At 39.8% G+C, this 17,870-nt stretch overlaps 1 protein-coding gene across 1 annotated transcript in view; it reads right to left on the bottom strand.

The window, feature by feature from the left end:
* RAPGEF5 (Rap guanine nucleotide exchange factor 5) overlaps positions 1-17,870 on the bottom strand; it is a 169,626-nt gene that overhangs the window by 16,943 nt on the left and 134,813 nt on the right. The window contains exons 14-21 of the mRNA XM_067291608.1: positions 17,074-17,171; positions 16,204-16,234; positions 15,199-15,277; positions 11,788-11,937; positions 9,006-9,103; positions 7,197-7,319; positions 5,817-5,995; positions 2,401-2,491 (exon numbers count right to left, since the gene is read on the bottom strand). Coding sequence (XP_067147709.1) covers positions 2,401-2,491; positions 5,817-5,995; positions 7,197-7,319; positions 9,006-9,103; positions 11,788-11,937; positions 15,199-15,277; positions 16,204-16,234; positions 17,074-17,171 — 849 coding nt within the window. The remainder of the gene's footprint in view (positions 1-2,400; positions 2,492-5,816; positions 5,996-7,196; positions 7,320-9,005; positions 9,104-11,787; positions 11,938-15,198; positions 15,278-16,203; positions 16,235-17,073; positions 17,172-17,870) is intronic.

Genomic DNA, 17,870 nt, shown 5'->3' with positions numbered 1-17,870 from the left:
GCCTGTTAGCAGCTGTTTTATTTCCTTCTCTAACTTCCATGTCTACCGCATTTATTTCAGTATCTTTATTAGGTTAGAAATAGTAACACAGACTGAGGATTTAGAGGTTATAATCATATCCCAGCTAAATCATTTCTTGTAATCACTCTTTCCCTAAACTGTGGGTTTTAGAAATCAACAGGTGCAATACTGCCACTGCTCTGTTTGATTCACCTCCTCCCACCAGTGCACATGCTGTTGTCAGAGAACTTTCCTTATGAAACAATCACTCTGTCTCCAGTATCTCATCCTAATCCCACAGGGAGGTGCACAAAACACCTCCCAAGTGAGCCCAGGCAAAAATCGCCTTCTTTCTTCTTCCCCCATATGCTAACACTCCCTCTGCTCCACAGGCATCAACTACCTTTTCTCTCAGATGCTTTAAGGGATTCATCGTCACTAAACTCGGAGAAATTGCTCTTCACTTCAAATTTTCCTGCTGGTATTTCAGAATTCAAGAAGGGCATGTAGGCCTGAAAGTTTGTCTATTCTTTCTAATTATACTAGTTAGTTTAGTAAAAGATATTCCCTCTTACTACAAAGCCTGCCTCACCTATGTCCTTAGACTATCACAGCCACAATGACACCACCAAGAGACAGGAGATTCAGAACAATTAAGACTCAGTGGATGCGATGTATAATTAAAATGCTAAAGTAACTGCATATAGAATTGCAATTGTACACTTTTAACATCTCCAATCAGGAAAAGTCAGGCTCATTAAAACCCTGCATATTGCAGACAAAAGTAGAAGATATGCTTGGGAATATATACTCGTTTAAGAACTCAAGTGCATAGTTTAGTATCTAAATGGTTCTTTAAATTTAGGTGACTTCATTTACATGTGTAAGTAATTATAATTAATCTATACACATTGCTCTACTTTCTAGAAGTCACGTTACTAATACAAATAACCCTCTGCATATGAAATTTCCAGTACAGTAAAGTTTTACAAATAAAAAAAAAAGTGCAAGTCTGACTTCATAAATACTTTACACACAGAAACTTGACATATTTACAATGATATGTACGCAGACACACTCCTTGTTCAGACAAATAATATATTCTGTTCTTCCCAAGAGAAATTCACCAGGGGCTCATGATCTTCGAAGAGCTCTCACCATGCAGGAGAGCTCTGCACATTTCTGTGCGGGAGAGATCTACGCGATAGCCACCAGGGATCTCTGATATAATACTTAGTTCCCTTCCACATCCCTGCCAAAGCCCAAAGAAAAGGGATGAAGGCAATCCATAAGAGTGGGCAAGGGCAAATGGTCCCTGGTGGACAAGGCATTTCAGAAGCAGGAGAGACATTGGTTTCTGTATAGTTAACCTCAAGCATGTATTTTTCCTCTGAAGAGTTTTGATTTACCTATTATTTGAAGATAGCTACTCCTTGCCTATCTGCTCCTCTATAAACTCCTCCCCACAGAAGCAGCTGGTACCCTTATCTCTCTGCCACTGACATACACCATGATATTTCCATATCTGTGATTTCAGCTAAGGGGAGTTTGCACAGTATTTAAGTACCTTTGCAAGCCCCTGATGGCCATTTGTTTTCAGCTGTTTGTGCTCCAGAGTATGTTTAACACTGGAGACCACAGCAGCTCTTTGTCACTTTGTGTTACAGAGTCAAATCTCTGGAGTACAGCCTGCTTGTAGTGTTAGGTACCAGGGCTGAAGGTTGAGTTTCCCCCTATATTACACTAAATCACTCCTTCTCTAATTTTGGAGCCATCAGCAAATATAATAAGCTGAAAAATATTACTATTCAATAATTTACTTTGATGGAAAAAACAGCAGTATAAACACAGATCCCAGAGGGACCCTTCTCTTAATATCCCATGCTCTGTCTGGCAACTGGTTGCTTCTTTAGCAGTTCATCTCTATGCTCTGCTGTCCAATATGCTCCTCATTCACAGCCCATTTCCTAACTTTGTAGCTCAAAATGAGCAGCTGCAAAGGAGTTGATCAAGGGGAATTAATGAGGGCTTGTTTCCTACTTTGTATTTTTTTAATGAAATTATTCCATACTACAGTAGGCTTCATTTGGAACTGCCCTTGTAAGACCTTCTGTTCTGACACCTACTTAAAATGCTAGGATTATTTACTTGGTTTTTTAAGAGGGTCAGATCTCTTTCTTTGCTCTTATTTAAACCTTCCACCAGGACACATTTAGTTTTATTTGAATGGTCATGCATCTGAGGTTTCAGGTCACAGAAAAGTTTCTATACTGATACCTGCTCCCCATTTGGTTTCAGCATGAAAAACCAAAGTTTAGAAAGAAAAGGTAATTCGCCAGTATATAACCTATGTGAGAAATGGTTTTGACAAGGTCTAAAAGATACAAAGATGCATCTTACCTCCCAGGTCTGAGACAGTCGGCTGACAGACGCAGTGTTGAGACCCATAACAATGGCAAAGAATGAATTCAGATTCCTCTGGGCTTTACAGCTGTGGAATGAAAATATGAATGCTGTATTCTGATTTTTTATCCTCAAAATAATAGATAAATGGAATGTACAGGTATCCTAGGTTACTGAGTCCCATTTTGACTCCCAGCACTAACCCGCAATCATCTTCCACATAATGAACTCATTAAATGTCCTATCTTGATGACCTGCAGTCTAGGTGATGGGGTCTCTAAGAAGTTTTTAGCAAATGTTCCACTGCCTCATCAACCTTGTTGTTGGCAGGTTATTTTTTTCTTTTGCTGTCAAAAGTAATTTTCCCTTTTCAATGTTCAAGTGACATACAGAATAACTCCTGGACCCTATTCTGTTGTATTATAAATATCTTCATCCCCTCTTTCATCTTTTCTGTAAACTGTACATCATCAATTTCTCTTCACGGTCATGGGCCTCCTATCTACTTTTCTATATTGTTATTATCCTTTATTGAATTACTTGTAATTTATTTTAACTTTTCTCCCATGCATTTCTTTCTTATCAAGGAGATGTAGTGAGAGAGTGGGGAGGGAAGGAGAAGCACAATTACTGCTTTGCCTCTCTCTTCTTAGACCTTTCTCCTGTGCAACTTTAAAACAAATATCAAACGTATTTATTTGCAACACAATCACACTTTGTCAATGTCCTTAATTTGTCATCTATTATCACCCAAGGACCTTTGTCACAATACTGCTCTTTACGATCATGCATTTATTTCTTCAGCTCAGTACCAGCATTCCCTAGCTGAAATTACTTTGCATCTATCTAAATTAAATCTTATCCCACTGTTGTTTGCACATGCTACTAGACTCCTTAGATCATTCTGTATTCTTTTCTACCCTCCAGTGCATTTGCAATTCCTCATCATTTTTACTGTCTGAAAATCTGATTAATGTTCAGTTTACATAGCCCTATAAATTAGTTGTAGCTAGCATCGGTTCCAATACTGGTCCCTATGGAATTTGCTTGATACCTCTATTTGATATTTTACTATGTATGATCAGTCCTTGATTATTTCTAGCCCATTCAGAAATTTGAAATCATGAAACAGAGAGTCCTATTCAAACAAAAAGATTCACCTGCTTATGCAGCTTCTCAAAGATCACTAACACGTGTGTGTGTGTGTTAGAATCCCCTTTTAAGATAACTAAGTATATGAGCGAATCTACTGTCTTCCTTGGGATTAATCTTCAGGGAAAAGCTGCCAAGGACTTAGACTGGAAACTGTCTGGTACTTGTTACAAGTTTGTATAAGGCTTGCATTCACTTTAGTGGCCCATACCACAGTATACTATCTTTAGATGGCATACATCTCACTTAACTTCAGCTATCTTAAGTTAATCCTAACTTTGTGACTTAGACTCCTTTTATCATCAGTCAAGCACCTTCCAAAGGCAATTTGTTCCAAAATAAGAAAGATATCTAACATAGCTTGGATAAACTGCCTGTTGGAGGGGCCCATCTCTCTCAAAAAACTGTAGAGAGAACCTGGGCCACCAGTGTAGACTAGGTTTGTATTTTATAGTCAGCTACTGCTTGGGAAGGAACAAAAAAAAGGTGTTTCCAGTTTTTACCTAAACTGGAATTTTATTGAAGAAGGATTCTGTTATGATCAATTTATTCTAAGCCTATGTTGACCTACTTCTATATCTCCTCAAGATGTTCATTTCTAACAGCACACAAATTTGTTTTCTCTATTAAATTACTTGGTTTCTATTTCAGACTAACTCATCAACAGAAGTGTAGGAATCTGTTTCAAAAACCCTATCTTTCCTTTAGGTATTGATACATGTTTATAAAGGCCTTTCATCTTCTTCAGGTGTTCCTCCTTAATGGAGCATATGAACACTGAACACAAGATCTTAGACCTGGTCCTGTGTTGACAAGCTGAAGGTTGGAGACACAGATTCCTGGCTGAATCTGGGAACAGAGAAGAGGGAGCAGTCAGAGGGCTGCCTGGCTTGTGCCCAGTGATGACAGTCCTGTGGTTAGCACACTGTCCCTCCACTCTAATTGTTCCTCTTGCATTAACTGTCCCAGAACTGATGAGATAGTGATAATGTCTTTTCTGCTTTTCTGATTAAAAGAGAACCTTGAGCAAACTACACACTGCCTATACGGGTATTTATTTTTTCAGAATCTACATGCTAAAATGATGGGTGCTTCTGTAATGTAGAGAGAGATGCTGTATCATTTACTGACAACTGTATTTAGTTTCTGCAACTTTGACTATTCGCTTAACAGAGATGGAATTAACTTAGACAAGGCAACCTTTTATTCTGGAGACAAATATATCCCTATTCATGTGGGAGAGATATGAAACTTTTTCTGGAATGCAAATTAATGCTACTGTGGTGCAAGGAAGCCACACAGAACCAACCATTTCTGACATAACTGGACCAAACTTGGCTGTTGATAAGGCTGAAAAAGAATGTATTATTGGATTGCATACAACTTGCAAACCAAATCAAACCACATTTAAGAGTTACACTAGATTAGATTAGAAGAATTCATTATACCAAAAGCACTGCTTCAGCAGAGAACAGTCTTTTGTATATAACTGCCTTGCTTGAAACAAATTAAATCAACCCAGTCGATGAGGGGAACAAATTATACATTTTCCATGAACATGCATATTCAAATATTGCAGAAGACGAACAAGCAGAGAGAGAGGCGAGGAGAATAGTTGCATGTATTTAAATTGCTCCATTCCCTTGGTTACTAAAATAAGAGTGATTACAGAGAAAAGAACTCTCTGTGTAGAGAATATATTTGTACTCTGTTCCAAGGCATAGAATAAATGCCAGCACTATTTAGTAATAGTGCAAGAACAGACTGACAAATCTAATTAATGCAGCAAATAAAATATATAAATTAAAGTGTAGTCCAGAAAGGGTTATATAGGACAATAGCTTACTGCAGCCAATTTCCTCTCTAGAGGTAGGACTCTAAAACAGACTTTGGTGGTTTCCATGTAGTCTTTGCTAAGTAACTGTGTTGAAGCTCAAATAGTTTTGTAATATGGTTTCTTGGGTTATTTCTGTTGAGAAAGGAGGGATCTCTGCAAAATCAAGGATTTTGCAGTTGATGCTGCAGATACATTGTCTAAGCTGTTGAGGAAGATTTGCGTAGCATATACTCCACCCCAGCTAGTTTTGGCCAGTGTTTGCTGTTGTTATTTACGGGCTGTTTTATCTAGGCATGCTTACTATACTCGTACAAATACAGGATGACAACCAGTTTCTTTTCTTCGCTCTTGCACCTACTTCCCCTTTCCCAGTAAATAAAGCATGTGCATTCAAGGATATTTTTTTGCAAACGTAATAACGTACTGGGCAGCAATCTTGATGAACTTTTTCACTAGCTGTACACGTTTGCAGAGCTGGCTGCAGAGGAGGATCTCGGTGGCAACCCAAAGCTGGACTTCATTGCATCTTTGAAGCAGAAGACTGAGATTCTCAGTGTTTTCAGCACTGCCCTGTCTGCTGAAGGTGAAGTATATCAGCTCTTGCTGGAAGACAATGACAACATTATTAGGGATATAAAATCAATCTGAATGTAAATGAATTACAGATTATTTAAAAGTATATTTTTGAAATAAGATTTGGTAACAAATGGCTATTTTTACTTGTCTGTGAGTCAATTACAAATGATTCAGGGTCCAGCCTTGGCTTAGCAAAGTCTAGAGGCTTATTACAGTTTGCAAGTGGACTGGAAGTCCTGCAAGAAGTGCTTTTCTTGTGAGATTTCCTGCAGCTCCACTTCTGGTTTCAGACAGATATAGGACATAAACAATCTGTCTCTTTCAGCATTTTATCACTTCTGTTTCAGTATGAAAAATAGCACATATCAGAACATTCCAGAACTTGAAAAATTTCCATTTCCATTTGATACTAAAAACAGACAAGTTTTGAAGAACAGAGGTGTGGGTCTTAATTTCTGTGCAAAAAATCTCGCCAGCTCTAGCTTTAAAATGAAACTTGAATATAAGAACCTGAAAAGAAAGATCAAGGAAAGCAGCTGATGAGAGGCAAGGGAATTTCCTGTCCATTTTCGCAGGCCATCATGCTTTTCAGTTAATGATATTTTCAAGCAACATTTTGTGCTTCACCATTGCACTGTTGACTGGGTCTTTTACTCAGTGGCTCACACCAAAATCTATTAAAGGTTGTCATTGAAACAACCCAATAGGCACTGAAGTGGGCCTTTACACCATTTTATAAAGCCTACCCAGTATTTTTATCTTACTGCAGCCAAACCAAAAAAGTAACATAAACATCTAATTTGCTCAAATTTTGAATTCTGTTATGGTTAAAGTGATATCCAGACACTTATTTGTGAAGTCCCACATTTACTGAAATGTTACCAAGTGCAAAGGACAATTTGTATATGCAGTACATATACCTGCAGATATTTTTAGAGAATTATCTTGCTCTTTTACTCTCAGAAGCAAATCTGAATAAAACCCACCAAGTATACAGGGAACTTATCAGGTGCCCCAGCACAGGGAAGTTACAAACCTTTGACAAACTTCACAGTATCAAAGACGGCAAAATATCTCCTGGACCTGAATTGCTACTGAAGGCTGCCATGACGGTGAACTGAGAGCCGCATCATACAGATGCTCCAAGATACTGATGCAACACCAGGACATAAAAATAACAAAACGCTGCATGACCAGTATGCTTGGAAGCGGACTTGGCACTTCTTACCTCGTGAATTGCATTGAAGAGACTCCAGTCAAAGTTTGTTAACTCCAAGGCAAGATCCCAGGTGTTGATTCCCAAAATTCTCACAGATCTTTGTTGCAATTCCTCATTTACAGCAAACGGGTTCTAAATCAATAGCCAAGAGGAAAAGAATCCTGAGCAAAAGCTTTGCAATGAAATAGCTCCTAGGCTGAGGTACAAAGCAAGGCTGAGTAAGTAATCTTCTGTAAGTGCACTCTGAGGGGTTTTTTCCCCACACGAATCAAAATCAATGCATTATAGCCTATTTAATAAATAGCTTGAAACAGGAAAATAGGATCAATGATTTTATTGGATTAGGCTTTCTCCCTCTCTTTCTCTCTCTCTAAACCTCGAGTATAAAACACCAACCAATCAGACAGCATAATGAAAATAGAGTCCCTGGAATCACCAGAAAGTAAATTTTTGTATTAAAAGATAAAGGAATCATTCTGCAAGTATGCTGGATTTCAAATAAATACACACAACTTGCCACCAATCCACATACATTTACAAATACCGTAAACCCATCAATTTTATGATTGTCTTACTTCGAATGCAATTGCCAAAAAACAGTAAAACACTGTGGGTCCTTATTCATAAATGTTACTTAGCATATTAATGTGGAATCACAGGTACTGCTGGTGTTAAGGGTCATTTGAATTTCATTATTAACTCTGATTTTCAAAGGTTTGTACTTCTCTTGTTTTTTATCTCATCAATCTGAAATTTGGCACATGAACAGTCTGCCAAAATGAAAGATTATTTCGATCAGTTAAGCCATTGCTTTGATGCTACATTTTTTGACAGTTACAGCAAGTTTTGGAATTTTTATTAGGTAACTAATGAAACTAGATTGGCTGTCACCTGTCTGGAAATCTTTTCTTAATATTAGCATTTTTAGAGGTGGCTGCAATGCTGCAGGTGATGGGGATGACAAATCACAATGATACCGGCACTTCAGCTCTTAAAGACACACTGATCCAACAAAATGTAAATAGACATTTCTCATTCCTAGGATGAAAGCGCAGATCCTAGTGGCACTGACAACACACAAAAATCAGCTGCAATGCTCTCCATCCCGGCACTTATGCACATATGCATAATTAGCAGAAACGTGTTGACAGGCTAATTCTTTGAGGCCCTGATCGTTCCTGCTTCACTGAGGTTTTGGGGACTGGCACTGTGAACCCTCTCTACCCACCTGATGGAAGGGAGAGGTCAGCTTTATGGGCTGAGTGACCCTGGGGATACTTGGGCCTTTCTCTCCCGGTTTCCCCCCAAGGATTTCCTGGGACAGGACATTTCCCACATATCCTGTGGTCATCCTGATGCTCAGTAATTTTGGTAGAGCTCGCTCTGCATGTGTCTCTACATGCAATAATTCCATGGTGTTCGTACATCATCTTCCACGATTATGTACCAGTCACTTTAAGTGTTTCAAGTGTTATGGAGGCACAAGAAAAAAAGGAGTCACACATCCCTGAAGTAATCCCCATCCCATCCAGTCCTGCACAAGCACAAGTCAGCTTTTCTGGGCTGATGTAGATTGAAAGATTTAAGCCACGTAGGAGCTTCGGTCTCTTTGAAACTGATGAACAAATTCCATTACTGTTCAGCAAAATAGATGCTGTTAACACAAGAATTTTTTTTCACATGTATGGCAGCTCATTAAGTTTTATTAAGGAATTAAAAATAAATTCTGTATTGAAAAAGTCCTCCAAGAGGAATACTAAGTCCTCGATCTGGAGTCAGACAAATCAAAAATAGAAAGTATAAATAATACAGCCTTACCAAAGAATCAGTCAGATCTTTTCGGTAGACAAACATACGACTGGATGACTCGAAAGATTTTGAGATAGCCAGGTCATTTGGTTGTAGTTCATGTTTTTCTTTAAAAATAGAAAACAAAATGCAAAAGCTTCAGAAAAAGTAGTATAAGCTATATGTATATGAATGTGAGAAAAACATCACAAACGTTTGCAAAGCCACATCAATTTCTTAAAATGAAACTAAGCATCATACACAGTCCCTATTTATATGCTGAGCATGGGATCATCATCTCCATGCTATTCAGACACAGTAAAGGTGAGATGTCACTGATAACTGGGCTAAAGCTCAAAAGTCTTCCAGAATTTGCTTTCATCTTAGACTTTATATAGGCTAGAATTGAAAGAAACTCTTAAATCGTCTAGTCTAACCTCCTAACATTACAGACCATTTCATTTCAACCCAGTGCATCTACAATAAATGAAATGACATTTGTTAGAGCAAAGTGTCTCAGGCCTCAAAGACTGAACTGTTGTATTTCCCAGGCAGAGAACAGCAGGAGTGAAGATGTCACCAGTAGCCATGGCCAGTCAATGGGAAGAGATATTTAGAGGATCCCAAGTAGATGAAATTCACCCCAAGCAGCGGAGGAAGGGGTGAAAAGAGTCATTGCACTATTGTATTTCGAAAAATCCATCCAGAACTATAGCAATTTATTTAGTAATCAATTGACTCCGAGTAAAAGAGCATGACACACCAATAAGGTATCAAAGAAGAAGGATTTTCTTTTCCACTCCAGAGTACTAATCAATCCATGATCAGCACTAGGCAATCTTGGATACATCAGAGAAAGCTGTAGGGAAAAATGAACTAAAACTCAGAATACAGCTGAAAAACTGTGCTTTCAAAAGTGCTCCAAGCATTTTGAAAGCTACCTTGAACTCTTCATGGCCCATGAGGAAGGGGCAGGAACCATCAGATTTTGAGAGCCAAACCTCATTAGAAAATATCATTACCCTCTAGCTTTCCCCCTTAATCATGCTCACACTGATAGTAGCACCTGATACACTTACGTTAACTACAAGTATGATTTTTCAATGTGATTTTGAAGAAAAAAGCTTCCTTGTTCATTTAAGCAGTACATTAAAAATGAGATCTTTAAGGCTCATACTACTGCCCTTCAGATGGAAGACAGAAGACACTTCTGAGTCATGCAAATAGCAAGCAATAAGGAAAAGAAAATGTATGGCAGGCCAGCGTTTATTGCACGTGACACATGTCTGACAATGCTTAACAACAAGGATACTGCAGTTGTGGTACCTCCAATTAATTCATTTAATGTGACCAAATAACATTTTGGGGATTACAAATGGTCATGAACAAATGATAGTTCTATTGTGTTTGTGTTTTAATTATTTCGTTTCTAAATGAACAGCCAAGTGGCAATGGTATCTATTCTGGGGCTTTCTCAGGAACCAATATGGTCTAGAGATAACAGTGTGCTTCATTATTTATGAATTGTTGCTTTTCTTTAGCTAAGTAGGCAGCTAGCATCAGTTTTACCGCTATCAGAGCAAAACTTGCCCTGCTTTTCAACAGGAGCACAAGACCTGAAAAACAGTAGCAGCACAGTGATTTTGCAGTGCTGCAAAATGTGCTGCAGGTGGGTTTGGGCATAGGCAAGGGTAAGACAAATACGCCTGTAAATGATGTAGATGAGCTGGCCAAGACGCCTACAGGGAATGCTAGCGCATGGCTGCTTCACGCCCAGGCTTGGGATTGTTGGGGCAAGATGCCATCTCCTTGCCACCCACACCAGTTCCCTGCAGAAAACATGGCTATTTAATTGAGCTTGGCATGGGGGAGAAAAATGTGACCTTCCACTTCTGAATCAAATAAATAAACAAAACAACCCAGCATTTGTCTATATTTCATTTAACTAGACTGACAAAGAAGTAAGAATGAGTGTGTTGTCTTTAAGGGTTCATCCTTTGTCACAGTGGATCTACACCAGCTCACATCAGCTGAGAATATGGCCCAGCTAGTCTAAGTCTTAGCCCTTTTATGTGGATCCAACTTTTCACTTCTATGTACCTAGTTAAATTCCTTGCTTTATATTCACTAAGAGCAAAAAGATGCCACAAGCAGCAAAACAACTTCCCAAGGATCTTCAGACATAACAGACACCAAATAAAATATTTGGGGCTTGGCAGGTCACTAGTATCAGCCCGTAATCAGTTTGATCTTCCTTTAAAGAGACAGTAAGCTTTTCCTGTTAAATGAGAAATGCTAAAATAATAGGCAAAAAATGTCAGTTGTAAGCCAGATTCATATAAACAAAAATGCTGCTTAGACTTTCTCACTATCTCAAATGTGCAAATATTTCTCTCCCTCCTTTCCACTACAGAATACTCATTACCCAGGCTGTAAACAAGGGAACAACCACACCATAGTACTTGCTGCTCCCTTTTTTTTATTTTTAAAGCAAATCATGCTTCATCACCTTCCAAATTAATTTAAATGTGAAAGTGGGAGGTTTATCTGTGAAAGAAGAAATCTTGTAACATACTGCTGAAGACAGAGTCCTTTACACTCCCTTTCCAGTGAGGAAATGCCATATCCGATGGTACCCAAGAATTAGCTGTTGCCATGGAAACAACTCTCTGGGAAGCAGTTCCTTATTGTTTCCGCAGCCATCCAGCTGTGGGCCCGAACAGGAACAGCTGCATCCTTGCTCTAGAAAATGTCAGCCCTCCCTTATGTGATACAATAAAAGATAAGCAATCAGATGAGGAAAGTTATTTACCGCCAGAGAAGGTGACTATAACCAGTGCCAACTCCTCCTCCGTGTACTGGATCTTTTCTGCTACGATCTTCAGTATCTCCTGAGCTGAAGTGGATACTTGAGCTTTCACACTGACATAGGAGTGCTCTGTTATATACACACGGCAGAAAACTGCACAAAGGAAGAAAGACATGCTCAGCAACAGAGACACGTATGAATTGAAGACAGGTGAATTTCACAAACCCAACCATGGCAATGCCTTTGCTGCCCAACTAACGTTGGGCAGTAGGAGCAGCTGCTGCTGCATGCTGACCTCCGGGGACATGATACTCTAAGCACAAACATCATTATTCCCCCCTTCCCACCTCCTCTCCCTGGGAAACAACAGGGGCAGACAGAGACCCCACGGCTGCGTTTCAGCGAGACCTAGGTAGAGTTCCTACTGCAAGGATTTCTTGCAGACCAGCTTTCTCTTCTAACTTCTTCGCAAACTCAGCTGCTGTCATCCTTTGTCCCTTTTAGGTTCAGATAAATCAGCATTCTTTCAGTACATTTCATATCCTCTGCAGAAATTATTTTTGCGCCTCCACTGCCACCTGCTTCTCAAGAAGAGCTCTCCCTAGCCTTCTGCAATCACTCCATCCAGCTTATCTGTCTAGACATCTGAACTACATGCATTGCCAGGGTATTTTAGTACAAGCAGAGGCTGCCCAAAGAGCAGCGCAATTACTTCAAACAGCTTTCCCTGAATCCCTTGCAGCACATATAAAAGGGACTGACTTGGAGAAACTCCCTGGGCTCATAATTTCCCCTGAAGTCGATGAGTTGGTTAGGCTCTGAGAGCTCTCGGAGCGAGATTTCACATCAGTAAGGCTGCAGTCAGCTCAGTACTTCATTTCAGCTACAAAGGTGATGTACGCGCCCTCTGCTTTCCAGAACTTCAGGTCTGCGATTTTTGCTGACTTTGCAGTAGCCAGTTATTTGAAATACAGCTGCTACACTTAAAAGGGAAGAAAGAGAGCAGCAGACTGGCATAAATATTTAAAAAATGACAACATCTGCTAATGAGAATCATTGCCACAACTCTTGATTTCATACTCACTTAAGTGCTTAATTAAACTTTCCATTTTCCTCTACTTTAGTACTTTTTATTGCAGACAGGTTGCTACAATCATAGTATAAGACAATCCTTTTCCCCCCAGAAGTGATTTTTTTTTCTCATTTTTATTGACAGATGTATGCAGCAATAGCTTTGTGCTTGTCCCACAAATCTTCACAGCTTCAGGCACTTTCATTAACTAAGACCATGCCAGAAGACATCAGTAAGAACTCAACCTTAGTGAACATCTTTTTTTGTATTCTAGTAAAGCAAAATGAAGATGAGGAGGAAGGAGGAACTTAATGTTTAATCTTGGGAAATAAAAGTCATTTTATAATCTTTTCTTAACCTGTCTCTGCTAACAGACAGTAAATCAGATGCTCATCCTACAGAAGAATCTCCCTTCAGAATGGGTATAACTCATGAAAAGATAAATACATCAAATTGTGCTCTAAACTACTGGGTAGATAAAATAAATAAATAAATAAACTGACAAGAATATTTGACCTCCATATGCAGAGTGCAACACAACTTGCCTACAGGGAATTTGTCAGAAATCTCCTCCTCTCTGTCATTTAGGAGGGGAAGATGACAGCAATATATTACTTTATAATTGGGCTAATGACATATCTTTTGTTTAACATTGAACTAAACCAACTTAGAGGTCAGGTATTCAAGAACAATCATGACACTGCTTCCCGAAAGCCTCTTCCCCCACGCACCTTTTAAATGTCATATCTATGGTATCTATTGGCATGAGCCATGACATCCCTTCCAGAAGCCCGTGCTGCCCCTCCGCAAGGCGCAGGAGGGAACACGCAGCTGGAGGAAGAGGGCACGGGCAGAGCTGGCCCTAGGTCACCCTGGTAACGCTTACATTGGGAGATAAAATGGGTCAGGTCTGTTCTCTGGCCCTGAGGACAAGCAGCACGGATAAACGGCTTGGATAAACTCATCCCTCACAAACACCGTCAACTGGCAGCACTCCACAGACCGTGATGTTTCCCTCAGCTGTGCCCAGGCAATGCGTGGCTAGTTTGCACGGGTCAAAACCACGCAGAGGAATGCCTGAAGAATTAAGCGGTATGGACAATATGTGCCATTGCTCGAACCTCTGTCCTGGCCCTGCTTAGTTTGTCACTACAGCCCTTGAGAGACCTGAAGCCCCTCAGCTCCCAAAGGGCCACAGCACCAGGGTGGATGCCCACCCCAGCAGCCGTCTCTCCTACCCCTAACCCCACTTCTGAGCCTTCATTCCCTCAGTCCCAGTGTCTTCTATGGCTCACACTCTTAAAGCAACTGAAATCAATCAGGGCTGGCCTTGCTGGGCCCGGCCTGTGCCTTTTCCCATGGCCATGCCGCCTTGTGCCAGTACACTTCCCTCCCTGTTCCCCCATGAGCTGTTTCAGACTTTTTAAGAAGAAAAATGAATGTTGGGTGTTCTCATCTGGAAATGATGTTTCTGGAAGCAGGCTTGTGAACCTAAAGCTCAAATAATCTTGAATTTCAGATGTGGAAAGACAGTATCTATCAGCAGTATATATTGTTGGGAAAGACTTGGCATTAAAGGAGCATAGCTGTTATTTTTATCACAAATGAGCATTAATAACATCCTGACCTGAACTGGACTTCTGGACTTCTGTTCCCAGTGAGAAATGAAGATATACTGTCAGAGGGGGGAGATTTCCAGGTAGGAGGTCTTTCTGACTGTTCTCTGCTTACGTACATGGTGTCATTCTCCTCTCTGTCTCCTTTCTCTTACAGCTCTCACAGGCATTATGGGAGGCTGACAGCTTCGCTTTATTATTGCATTACTAGCAGTGAAGGGAAATTGTATTTTGAAATGGTTGACATTAAACTGCAGTGGTACCTTGCATTCCACGTGGAAACATTTTTGAGGAGAGAAGGAATGAAAACAGGTTCGCAGAGTTAGTGGATCCTGACCCATTTAACATGACAGGCTTATTCACCTTTCGCAACCAAGATCTAGGTCAAGAGACTGAGACCATGAAACAGAGCAGGAAATAAAGGCCAGGCAATAGGCTGCCAGCACTTCTGAGAATCACACAGCTTTATTACAGGAGTTGGAGGAATGGGATGGGGGAAAAGCCCTTGAGGTATCATCTCACTGCTGAACCCCTGCAAAGTCAGGGCAGAAAGGTAATACTACACAGTCAAATTTTTCTTCTTTTGTGGCCGTAGGGTCCTGTTCAGAAGAGTACATCTGTTTAAAAAAAATGTACCTTAAGGGCAGCTGTTATTTAAAATAATTTTGCATTTACATTTAAAGGCATTGCACTAAGTTTCTCCTCCATTCTTTAAATCATACTTACTTTCTTCTGTTTCATTCATGGTTCCTCTGTGCTGCAGCCAGTTCTCTTTTAGACTGAACTGTTGGAAAAAGGTTTTATTCTGTGAGGGAGCGGGGGGGGGGGGAAAAGAAACAACAATGACTCTCTGCATTCCTGCCCTTTACAAAGCAGTAATTCATAGCATGCAGCACTCAGAACATCAGTCTGGCCAAAAAGGGTTTTGTATAGGAAATCCACCCACCCATTCTTGGATAAGCAAACTGGGAGTTGCCTTACTAAATAATGGCAAAGGTGGGGATTTCTGAGGAAGCAAGACATGCCTAGGCTAAGCAGCCTGCACATTTCAGCGTTCTCCATAATCATGTTTGTAGCTCATTTCTTACATATGGTCCTAAATAGCAACTATCAATTGGCCTATTTAGCAGTTTCACGACAATCTCATGTTCTGCCTTCTCCTTTTTCACAGTAACACTTTAAAGCTTATTACACACTTCAGCATCAGTCCACTAAATTTCATGAGCACAACAATCCACTTCCATGCAGTTTGTATGCCAGCACTCTCTGTTTGCATCTTTTCCCTCCAGTTAAATAGACACAAATTCATGTTTCTCTCTTGCTTTCTCTGTCCTTGTCACAACAAATTCCCCTTTGCTCTATCTACTCAACATTCGCAGTCAACGTCTGCGCTCGAATCAGTTTGCCCAGGTTTGCTACATCTATCGAGCCAAGCAAGGACATGCTCCTAGACTCCTATTGAGTTCTGACATCTCAGAACGTGTTGTTAAAATGCTAATATTGTCACAGCCACCTTAGCTTAGTTCATGCAACTGATATCCAGGCTGAGCTGGCAGAAAAAAATTCTTTAAGCAATGTTGCCGGTCTAGTCTCACTGATGCATCCTGTCATACTTTTGGTCACCAGTCACTTTTAATTGAGAAGCTAAACAAACAGAGGAGAGAAAGCAGGGACGGGGAAGTGAGACTATAAATTAGCTAGCACTCAACATAACAATCAGGTCTGTGTTACCTTTCGGTGAGGTGAATATTCATCTACAGTGCTGAAACAAAAAGCAAAAATCCAAATTATTCTTTCCATCCAGAGACTAGGAAAAAGAAGTTGCAGCTATCAAAAAGTTTGCAACATCAGAAAGTTTTTAACATTAAATGGGCACCAGAGAATGGCAGCAGAGCTCTTTCAATGAAAGCTAAGGGAGTCTGGCTCAACCAGGAAAGTTTTCTGCCAGTTGCATAATCACTGGAGAAAAAAGAAATGTTACCAGTCTGCGAGCTCCCAGAGCACCGGTAACAGCTTGAGCCTCAGGGAGAGGCACAGGTCTCAGTCAGTGTCACAGCTCCAATTCCCAAATGACCAAACCACACAAAAATTCTGTTTGCTGGAAAAATGTGCCAAGGAAGCATGTTTTAAAAATACCATAATTAGTAGCAAAATGATAACCCTGACACATCCATTGCAAAAGAGATTTGCTTCTCAATACTGCAGATTATACAGAGAGAGATGGGTAGAGAGAGAGAGATGGGGAGAGAGAGAGAGAGATGGGGAGAGAGAGAGACACAGAGAGAGAGAGTACGCAGCATTTGAAGTCACAGACTGTGAGTTATGAGTCAAATTTTGCTAGCTTTTTCACAGAGATATTGCTCTACTTGCAAGTCATCCTAACCAAAATCGATCAGAGTGATTGCAGAATAAGATGATAGCCCACAAACATCAGAGAAGATGGAATAATCTAGCTTTACTTTAAAGATGACTTGTAAAAATGATTACAGTACCTGCATTACTCATTTCTCTATCTTTACCGAATTATATCAAGATGCCAATAAGAATAAATAACACTCTAAAATAAAAGGAGGCTTGACCACAAAAATAATCAATACTTACTGACGACGATGCATTCCAAGTATCTTTTGAAATTCTTTCAGCTCCTTCTCAAGAATGGGATATTCATACACATCATCTAACACATTCCTGTATATTGTCTACAAAATAAAACAGTATCTGCAAACATCTGATAACTCAAAAATAAATATGTCACATCAGCAGTCTAAATCAAATCAGGCACTAGCCTATCAAAATAAATTTCATCATTATTTTTGCACTAGACCCATAAATAGAGAATGTTCCTGTTTAAATTTCCAGACTACTCAATGTTCAGCTTGCCTTTGAAGAAACACTCTTTGCATCATCACCAAGTGAGAGGGCAAAAGTGCTGACACTCATTAGTCTACAAACAGGAAGATTTAAAATGGCACTTGTGGCTGTTATATCAAACCTGATTTACACCGGAAGGATACATTCTCAAGCATGAGAACATATCACACCATCATCACTTACCAATGGAAACAACAGGTTAATTTGATTTAGACTATTAAAATGAAGAATTTTTTCCTTTATTTTGTGTATTTGCATGCATTTCAAATTGAGCCAATGTCCCTCATAAGAAAAAACAAGATACTCTGACTTTTAAATCAATAAACAAATAAACCTTTCTTTTCCTTTCCAGGAGAGGCATTTTCTGAGTATCATCAATCAGGAACCTCAGTTCATTGCAAATGACAGTGTCTCAGATAAAAGGTAAATAATCTGTATTGACTTTGATGACTGAAACCATGGCAAATGTTTTCTCTATACCTTTTCAGAATCTGCACATAGATCCTTCTCTTTCCCTTCTGAGTAGA

Source organism: Apteryx mantelli, chromosome 2 (assembly GCF_036417845.1).
Source record: "Apteryx mantelli isolate bAptMan1 chromosome 2, bAptMan1.hap1, whole genome shotgun sequence".
In the NCBI taxonomy this organism is placed as follows: Eukaryota; Metazoa; Chordata; class Aves; order Apterygiformes; family Apterygidae; genus Apteryx; species Apteryx mantelli.
This window is presented reverse-complemented; position numbering and strand designations above follow the sequence as displayed.